Below are 11,053 nucleotides of genomic sequence, written 5' to 3' on the forward strand. Positions count from 1 at the left end.
GAATGGGAAGTGGAGTTTTGAGAAATGTAAATGTTATGTTTTATTTAACGACGCTCGCAACTGCAGAGGTTATATCAGCGTCGCCGATGTGCCGGAATTTTGTCCCGCAGGAGTTCTTTTACATGCCAGTAAATCTACTGACATGAGCCTGTCGCATTTAAGCACACTTAAATGCCATCGACTTGGCCCGGGATCGAACCCGCAACCTTGGGCATAGAAGGCCAGCGCTATACCAACTTGCCAACCAGGTCGACGTGGGGTTTTGAGGGTTGGAAATTCGCAAGTGCATATATGTTAATTGAAATTTGAATGAGGGAATTATTGATGGCGTAAATGGTTGTACTTTAAGCCAATTGCTGAGTAATTGATAAAAAAAATTAATCTAGCACACTTGTAAATTAAACACATACATTATTGTTATTATTATTATTATTATTATTATTATTCCTTATTTAATCCATATTGAAGTAGCATTTAGTGGATTGATTAGTGGATTTACTTTAAGCCATACAGTATTACCAACATTAAATTCATAAGAATACGACAGTTTTATTATTATTATTATTATTATTATTATTATTATTATTATTATTATTATTATTATTACGAGTGATGACGTAATTGTTGAGTCGTGAATTATTATTGGTGGTACTTCAATCCATGTGCTAAATATTTAATAAAAAAATTAAACTTTGGAAACTTGTTAATTAAACACATACATTATTATTCTTTGTATTATTATTATTATTATTATTATTATTATTATTATTATTATTATGGGTCTTCGATGCTGATTACGAAGCATTTGGGGCACCGGGACCTGGAACTCGTCCGAGAATGGGACCTGGCTCTAACATGGCTGATACAGGAAGACCCATGTGTCATCTTCAGATTCACTGTCACCCAAGCCACCTTCCAGCACACATATTGCTTACTTACAGTGATAATGTGTTGTAATTCTCAAGGGAGAATTGGTAGTGACAGAGGCGAGGAAGAGAGTCCTTAGTGCATTCTCTGGTGCAAGATATGTCACCTTCATTTGCAAATTCGTAAGTTTCTCCGACATTATCGGGTTGAAAACCTGAAAAAAGGATTTTTGATATCTAGATTGTTTATAGTTTTAAATATATACTAAGAACAGTGACAAAGTAGGTTGTCTATCAGTTATTTCTTGCGCGTAGGTATCTGTGAGATACTTGCAGCAGTGAGATGATATATTACAAGTACTATCAACCCATTGCGTGGAAACTTTTCTATCACAAGACTAGAAATCAAACATTCATAGCGCTGTGAATCATTCACTCCACATTTCCGATCACGAGTACATTAATAATGTTCGCCATATCACCTTCTACAATTCCGTGCATTTATTCAACGTAATCCTTTTACATCCTGTATATATTAAATTTATTTATGTATGCAGGTTATATAATTCGCATACTTATCTACATTTCAAGACCTTAATTTGTTATTCTCGTTTACAATGTCGCGTGTTTTTTAATATCGCTTATTGTTAGTTTCCAGTTTTTGTCTGTTTTCCTCGTGACTGATAAAATAGTTAAGTTGAGATCACATTTTAATAAAGAGACAACGCTTCCATCTCATCGACCGCTGTAGGAATGAACGGTTATGAGAACCATATAATTTTTTTTGCTAAATTATTATTCATGTGTGCACTTTATTACTCAGTATTAGTTGTTTCATTAGTATTGTAATAAATAAAATAAATCACATCACAAATAACTTATTCCCATTTTTTAAGATTCTTATATTATAGGATGGTCGCTGCACACGTATATACAGGATGATTCACGAGGATTTACCGCCACTTACGGAGCTTATTTCTAAAGACATTTTGAGCAAAAAATGTCATATAAGCAAACGTTATATTCTCAATATTTACATAGTTACGTTTAGTTATTGGAACGCATTGCTGTGAACAACGCGTGATCATGGCCAGCGAGCAGCCAGCACATAGCGCGAGCACGTGACATTGTCGTGTCGCAGCTGTTTCACTGACGTTCGTGTTCATTGACCAATGTGTGAGTTTGTTGCCTTCGGTTGCAAATATTGTGAGCTTCGTTCCAACAAACTCTTCATGTGTCAGTTCATGTACGAATCATGGATTATCTTACGTACATGCGCTGGTTGGGTCTCTGCTAAGGGATTGAAACAGAACTGGATGATGTTGGAACGCTTTTTCGGATCATCGTGTACTAAATCCAGAGATGTTTATAACTGTGATCATCTTTTCCTGGGAACGGGCTGCAGAATTATTATCGTTTCGCAGCTAATTCAAATTGCAGAAAATAGAATTTCGATAAATTTCTTTAAAAAGATAACAGATATGGAAGGTACGAATTCCGCTAATTCGATGTCGTGTCATCTAAAACAAAATACTAATATGCGTTACAAGAGCTGTATGTTGAAGTTTTCATGTTCGAGGAAAAGTTTGAAAAAGCGAAACGTAGTTGAGCTTTTTTCATTTACGAGAATTGAAAGAAAACTTACCGCTCGTGTATCGTACATTATTTTGTGCGAAGATCGTTTATTTCATACCTGAAAGTGGAATTTCTAATTAGTTGCAATGAAATCTCCATCTTGGTTTCTGTTCAATGACGGCAAATTTGCAAAACAAAAATATCTATCTTCAACATTGTTGCTTTAAAATGTTTTCTGTGTTTACTATACTCCAGCAGGCCGTGATATACGTCTGTCTTTTTTTCCCCCCAGTCTATAAATGCGAACTTAAAACAAACGGTTAAGGTTGTGTAATGATTTATTTTTCACTTTAATATTTTAACAATATTATTTATATAACATATTGCAGTAATGACATCGGCATCTGGAATCTTGTTGATTTTTTCGCGGCTTCCTTAATGTTACTTGCATCACGAATGCAGAAACTTTAGTGGAGTAGTAGAGTTTACTTAATTTTTGCAAATATTTAAAAGCAATAATTAACAGTGAAATTAAGGTGAAATTGCAGTGGTAAGTTTCCAATTTATAATTATTACTATTTTGAACGTCTCTAAAAATAATATGTTAAAAGCCTAAAGCAGTAAAATCAATATGACACTTAAGCTGTAAGAAGAGGGAAATTGTTGTGTGTGTTAGGTTGCGAATACTGAATGTGGAATTTTAGACTTTTCGCGGATTGGCTTTGTGCGGAAACCAAGCAAATACGCACGGTCTCGCACAAAATAGTTTTTCTTTTATTATTCATTTTTGTAGGCTACTTTAGTTAATATAGTTTTAATCAAAGTTGCATGTTGAAAATATAATTAACTATTTCAGTACCCAAATACTTTTCATTCTCTTCCTTTTTGGCGAAAATTTGAATTAAATCTCTAGTTTTATTATTCGTCTGCACTATCACTTTCCATCTTAACCTCATTGATGTGAACAGTCGATCTTGTCTTTCTTCAGTATCCAGGAGACTTTGGTGAGCGTATGCGTAGGATGGATGAAGGATCTCGTCTATTATTATTATTATTATTATTATTATTATTATTATTATTATTACTATTATTATTATTATTATTATTATTATTATTATTATTATTATTATTATTATTATTATTATTATTATTATTTGTTAGTAGTTGCGGGCTAGAATATTGCGAAGCACATTCCAGTGACCTTCAATCGCACTGTGAATTTCTATTCCTTCAGTTTATTAGATGTTATAACACAGTTACCATGACTTATGAAATGACCCTCGTATTTATGTCATACTCTTCCGTCACTTTCTTTACTGATATCTGATTATTTTCCACAGCCTTCAAAGCATTTCCCAAGTATAGGTTTTTTGTACTTCGACTCCCAGGCTTACTTTTATAATATCGAAGCATTGTAATTTAGGAAGATTTTTCTATTAACTCCTTTATTCAGTGTAACTTGAACTGAAACTGACATGTCAACTTAATTGGGAACTCAATTTTAAGCATGCCGGCTGGCAATAATTACCCACAACAGTAAGTTATGGATGGCTTATGTGTAGGGGGCGGATGTTGATGACATAAAAACTACTTAAAATGATCATTAAAATGCCCTTAAACTAATGGAAAAATGACATAAAATTAAAAGAAAATGACATTTAATATTATTCACTGTCCTCGCACGACACCTTCTTAAAACTTATTCCCCGTGTTTCAACAAGTGCCCTGCAAATCTCGAAGAGAGGAGGAAACTTCCTGGAATTTGGCTAAGATAAAGAAAAATAACATGCAACAAAATGAAGGTTTTAAGGGAAAACTATAGATTTTAATGAGAGTTTACAATGTGTTTCAATCAGGGGTGGTCCATGTCAGTGCCTTCATTCTCCGTCTCCTCCTCCTTCTGCGCTTCCCTTTTGCTACCAGATCTTCCAGATGAGGGAGTGTGAATGACAAAACAAATTGTAGACACAGCGTGCATTCTTGCAAACTTTGTGTTAAAAATTCTGTCTACTACAGTAGACATCCCTTCCGAATCATGTTGAGGACACAACTTCTATCCAGGACATGGCGACAGTTTCTCCCCTTCCAAACATAAATTCTAAATACACCCTCGTATCGACAAAAGAACAGTAGTGGTCAAAGACCTCACTTAAACTAACCTGCTGTCAAGCATTTTATATTACTTTCGTTGTGTGAAGTGAAGCCTTCAGTGGGATGAGGGATGGACTTTAGAGTCTGTTCCAAACTATAAAATTCAAACTTCACTCTTATTCACTTATTTACTAGGTAATTACTACTCACCTATTAGGTTAGAAAATGGGAATAAATTTGAATAAGGGATAAAAAAAACTTTCCTTTCCGGGCAGAATTCGAACCACGAAAGTCTTAGTTACCAGTCTATCGTGCTCTGGAGTGAACAAGGCTCTGAAATCAGCTACAAGAGTCGGTCCGATTTTTTTGCCACTACTGTACATTTTTGTGAGCCTCTTCGGAACCCACCGAAGCGTCCTCGAGATTCAGCAGCAGGTCGACACTCGTAGGTAATCTCTGCACTAATGGATTTGCTTTAGAATATTGTTAGACACATACATGTTTCACATAAATCTTGTTTACAAATAAAATAAATGATTACTCTCTGCCGACAGTTTTATTGTTCACAGATGTGGTTATTTGAAGCATTGATTTTGCTTCCTTTTAGATTTCGGTGAAATTTACTGATCTATACGCCAAAATCACAAAAGCTTTTGCAATAATTACGCTGTCTATAATCTTGTTTACAGATAGAAGAAATATTTACTGAATGTCGACAGTTTTATTGTTCAGAGATATCGTTAATTGAAACTTTGTCTCTGCGACCTTAGGATTTCGGTGAAATTGAAAAATACGTACGCCAAACAAAGAATAAACATTATTTACAATATTACTATGTCCATCATCTTGTCTACACATAGATTTAACGTTTACTCACTGCGGACATTTTTATTGTTCACAAATGTGGTTAATTGAAACTTGACTTTACGTCCTTCAGGATTTCGGTGAAACTGAAAATATTTACGCAACACCACAAGAGTTTTTGCAATAATTAGTATGTCCGTAATCTTGTTTACAAATAAAAAAAATGTCGACCTGGTTGGCGAGTTGGTATATGGAATTCTTTGCCCAAGGTTGCGGGTTCGATCCCGGGCCAGGTCGATGGCATTTAAGTCTGCTTAAATGCGACAGGCGGGACAAAATTCCGGCACATCCGGCGACGCTCATATAACTTCTGCAGTTGCGAGCGTCGACCTGGTTGGCGAGTTGGTATAGCGCTGGCCTTCTATACCCAAGGATGCGGGTTCGATCCCGGGCCAGGTCGATGGCATTTAAGTGTGCTTAAATGCGACAGGCTGATGTCAGTAGATTTACTGGCATGTAAAAGAACTCCTGCGGGACAAAATTCCGGCACATCCGGCGACGCCGATATAACCTCTGCAGTTGCGAGCGTCGTTAAATAAAAAACATAACAAAACATAATAGTGTCGTTAAATAAAACATAACATAACACATAAAAATGTTTACTCGCTGTTGACTGATTTATTGTTCACATTTGTTGGTTAATTAAAGCTTTGATTCTGCATTTTTCAGAATTTCGATGAAACTGAATAATACTTACGCTGAACATACAAACGCTTTTTCAATAATTACTGTGGCCATAATCTTGTCTACATATAGAAGAAATATTTACTCACTGACGACAGTTTTAAAAGCTCGATTCACATTATACGGGACGTCAACGTCACGTCACGTACCAGCAGCGTTACATCAAAATATTGTACAACGCATTTTATATGGTAGCGTTCACATATAGGCCTACAGGCAACGTCACGGACCGTCAACGGCACGGACCGTCTGGGATTCTCGAGGAGAATGTTTTGACGTGACGGAACCTGTACGTGGACGGTTTGTTCTGCTAGACTCTAGCAGCACCGTTAAACATTAACATGTCGTAACTCCTATGAGAGACAATCAATTGCACTACTGGGTGTTCATTTCAAAGTGTTTCATGACGTCACTGTTGTGAGTCAGCGATTTGAAGCGAGTTTCAACTTTTATGTTAGAGAAGTTGCCTATTAATCAAGGCGTCCAATCTGAACTTGAGAACGTGTACGGTATAACTTGAACGTCGTCGCAACAGACGGCGGTCTGTACGGTCTCTGTACTACCATAACCTCTTTCGAACTGTGTTTTGCGCGGGAAGTCGTACGCACGGTATTTGTTATCATCGGTTGCGTATGGCAACATTCCATAACACAAATCAAATGCTCCGTGCCCATGTTGACCGTCGAAGTTAATGTCAACAAATACTATACGTAAGTAATCGTCTTAACCTTCTCCCCATATCCCGACAGTAAGAAAAAACTCACCTCAGTACGTGTTTCCAAACAGTTCACATTCCTGCCACTGCCGGCGTTACCGTACGTATCGGTAAGTACTCTTCAGAATGAACGCCGTACTTGCTAGGCAACTTTTCTAGCACATACGTAATACGCCTCTGCGGAAGTGTAGGAAGATTGAATTCTCTAGGCTGATCGGCTAGCCACATGACGACATACAGCGAGCCATGACACACTTTGAACTGAACACGCAGAATAATTTTTAGGATTCATATATAAATGTCTAACAAGGGAAGTATCACAGCCCACATGCCGAAACTAACCTCGAAACTTTGGTGACATAACCGATGTGCTACGAGGAGATCACGTGCAAAACATTAGCTGCCTGTTTCGAAGCTGGAATCTTTCTGTGGCCAGACGATAACGCGGTGCAGCTGGCTCACTGGCGAGGGGAGTGGAGTGCGTGTGTGAAATGGAGTAAACTCTCTCGCGTCCCATCTTCTCAATGAAGTATAAACAAGAGACAGAAGAGACTGGCAACGATTGAATATTTAAAACACAATTCTTTTCGGCACCATGCATAACGAATAAACTCTTCATTGTCACACATCTTGAGTATCATTAAAGGTATCTCGTGAACTTTCCTGTCGCCCGCTTTTCCTTATCGCAGTGTTTGATTCGCATTCCTTCCGTCGGTATTCCATACTTGCGAGACCTATAACCCTGTATCGTCCGCTTGTATTACTGACCTTGAAAAACGTACGTCTGTTCGCTGCTGATGGCCACCCACCGCTCCACTGGCTTGCACACAGGAAGGGCTGTCCATTCCAACTAGTAGCCAATAGTATCCACTTCCCTATTACTTACATGCAAAATTCCGGGGTTTATTTCGGGGCCTTGCAGTAGAAACAGGCAACTAATATTTTTCACGTGGCCTTCTCATAGTACATCGGTTATGTCACCAAAGTTTCGATGTAAATTTCGGCATGTGGGGTGTGATACTTCCCTTGTAAGGAAAGCACAGACAAAATTTGGAAAAATCTCTTTTGTACAGTGAGAAAAAAATTTACTAACATCGAAGTCACACGTTCAAAATAAGACATTGACACTCTCTAAATAGATAAGCGACAAACGTTTTTATTTTTCACGTTACATGAGGGGAGTCAAAGAGAGAGCCCTCCGTCACTCCCTATCCTGAGCAAGAATAATCCAGTCTCTACCATCATATCACAACTACCTCAAATCCATTTTAATATTATGCTCCCATCTACGTCTCTGCCTCCCCAAAGATATTTTTCCCTCATATATTCCAATTAACACTATTCGCATTTATGGATTCACCCATATGTGTTACAGTCCTGGAATCTCAATTGTCTGGATTTAATGTTCCTAACCGTAAGTGGTTCCTTCTTGGTATCATTTCTGAGGTTCAGACCTGTCTTCGGACAGTTGACTAAACAATATCAAATAAGTTAGGTGAAGAATACTATCGTGCAGTTCTGTGTTGTGTAACGTTTTCCATTCTTCTGTAACTTTTAGGCATTGAAATAATTATCACTATTCGCCTCAACTGATCCTGCAAGAATTTCAATTTAGCCTGTTTCCTTCTTTCTACTACCATAGAACAATCTTCATCAAGTCTGACTACGTTGCTTTTTTATGATCATATTTAAGTGAGAGATGGAATCAATTTACAAATATATACGCGGCACATTAAATATTTCTTAAAGTACACATTTGCATTACTTAATTACATTTTTAAGTTTGCCACGGTAGTGTATACTAATGCTTTATTTGATGCACATAGATTACTAATTTTATTGTCACTACATTGAAATTTTTGGTGAAACTTCGATATGCTTCCGAACCAAGCACGGTAAAACAAGATTACTTAAATTATTGAAAATAACCTAAAAATTGTAACACTGACCTTAATTACATAAAATTAACTAACTAATCATTATCAGTTCATTACAATATATATTGAATTACTTTAGATGATCTTTTGTATTATCCTTCGCCTGTATATTATGCCACTTACAAAAAATAAGGAAGTACGAAATAACCCCACAATTGATAATATTTTTCTTATTAATCCTACAACTGATTAGAAAAATTGTAAGATATTAGTATGTTGAAAACATTAATCCTGCCCAGAATTTTATTACAACAAAGCAACAATAAATACCAACATATCACAAACAAAAGAGTCATGTAGTTTTTCTGTGAAATAAAATAAGTATATCGCTTTGTAATTAAATATCAGCATTTTTTATTAATTTTATATGAAATATTCACTTACGACATCATATTACTCGCAGTATGGTGAAGGAATTATCCAAATCGGTCAAGTATCTTCTGAGATTACTTCATACAAACACACAACACTCTCTCTATTGATAAACATTTATATGCACATAATAGATTGCAATGATATCCACATAAAATAGTGTTAATAGAACATCTTCCGTATGTTGTGCAATGCCCCTTTTATATAAACGCAGGCTCATTTATATTCACTTCATTGTATTAGCCTGAGGTGGCACTGATATAAAACACATTGTTATTTTAAAACTCATTTATCTTGTTAAATATTGGTCCTGTCGAGTTGTTGTATAGAATTAAACTTGTCGGAAACATTTTGGAAGAAACGTTTGCAATGTAACATTTTTCTAAAAAATAAATAATAAGTAAGATATTTCGATTTATTGTCTTCACGCCCCCTTATATCCTCCATTTAAAAAAAAGTATTTTAAATTCCATATACCCTAAATTCTAAGAGAGGCCGGATTTAATGTATATACCTATTTTCATAGAAATCGGTTCAGTCATTATCGAGTGAAAAGATAACAAACATCCACATAGACAGAGAAACATTAAAAAAAAATCTTTGTAACTCAGCAGCACTCGAATTTGTGTAAGCGAAGCTGTCAATTCAATTCTGTGCTCCATCTCAGTGCTTTCTAATTAATTCATTTTTTCGTCACCTGATTGTGTCAGTTGCCAGCCGGAAGAGAATGTTGCTAGGAGAAATATGGCCCAGTGCACGCACGAACTCATTCTGAATTGGACGAAGACAACTCTTCTGCAACTGCGAACATTGCAAGATCGTACCTATTTATGAATATCCCAGTTTCCAAGATACCATTCACACGTAAGTTCATTTCAAAGTGTGTCATGACGTCACTGTTGTTGAGTCACCGATTTGAAGCGAGTTTCAGCTTATATGTCAGAGAAGTTGCCTATTATTCAAGGCGTTCAATCTGAACTTGAGAACGTGTACGGTATAACTTGAACGTCGTAGCAACAGATGGCGGTCTGTACGGTCTGTGTGCTACCATAATCTCTTTCGAACTGTGTTTTGCGCCGGAAAGTCGTACGCAGGATATTTGTTATTATCGGTTGCGTACGGCAACATTCCACAACACAAATCAAATCCTCCGTGTCCATGTTGACCGTCGAAGTTAATGTCAACAAATACGTAAGTAATCGTCTTAACCCCCTCCCCATATGCCGACAATACGTGTTTCCAAACAGTTCACATTCCTGCCACTACTGGAGTTACCGTACGTAACGCCGTACTTGCGAGCCAACTTCTCTGGCTCATAGATAATACGCCTCTGCGGAAATGTAGGAAGATTGAATTCTCTAGGCTCATCGGCTAGCCACATGACGGCATACAGCGAGCCATGACACACTTTGAACTGAACACCCAGTATGCACTTAGTAATTACTTTAGAGTATCTTGGTGTCAAAATTATCTAGATGAGTTAAGCACAAATGTTCAAGAACCAGTTTTAAGGTGTTCTGTATGTACTTACTATGACTGGAACCGGACACTGTCACAGCTAAACCATAACTTCTTTCAAGGCGCAACGTAAATTTAAGGAAATACCAGTGAGAAACGTTCCGTGATAAAGCAAGCTACAATTGTATGGAGATAAGGAGGCAATGGATAAGATAATGTCAAGTTAGCATAAGTACCGTCAAAATACAGTGTGAAGTAAAGCTACTTGGAGAAATTTATTGGAGTGATAAGTGGGATCAAAGGAGGTTAACATGTGTTTTATCAATTTATCAGTAGCTATTTTTAAGTAGTTAAGTACTTTTAATTAGCATTTTTGTCTGACTTCAAAGGTCACCCGACCGAACATCGCTATGCTTCTTCTTCATCTTCTTCTTCTTCTTCTCCTTCTTCTTCTTCTTCTTCTTCTTCTACCCTTCAAGTATTAGGCCATA

At 36.7% G+C, this 11,053-nt stretch overlaps 1 protein-coding gene across 1 annotated transcript in view; it reads right to left on the bottom strand.

Moving 5' to 3' along the window:
• Positions 1-10,738, bottom strand: part of LOC138695025 (uncharacterized) — a 57,531-nt gene extending 46,793 nt beyond the window's left edge. The window contains exons 1-3 of the mRNA XM_069819340.1: positions 10,636-10,738; positions 9,802-9,905; positions 940-1,081 (exon numbers count right to left, since the gene is read on the bottom strand). Of these exons, the coding sequence (XP_069675441.1) occupies positions 940-1,081; positions 9,802-9,874 (215 nt within the window). The 5' untranslated portion in view covers positions 9,875-9,905; positions 10,636-10,738. The remainder of the gene's footprint in view (positions 1-939; positions 1,082-9,801; positions 9,906-10,635) is intronic.
• Between the last annotated feature and the right edge of the window lie 315 nt (positions 10,739-11,053).

This window comes from Periplaneta americana, chromosome 1 (assembly GCF_040183065.1).
Source record: "Periplaneta americana isolate PAMFEO1 chromosome 1, P.americana_PAMFEO1_priV1, whole genome shotgun sequence".
Lineage (NCBI taxonomy): Eukaryota > Metazoa > Arthropoda > Insecta > Blattodea > Blattidae > Periplaneta > Periplaneta americana.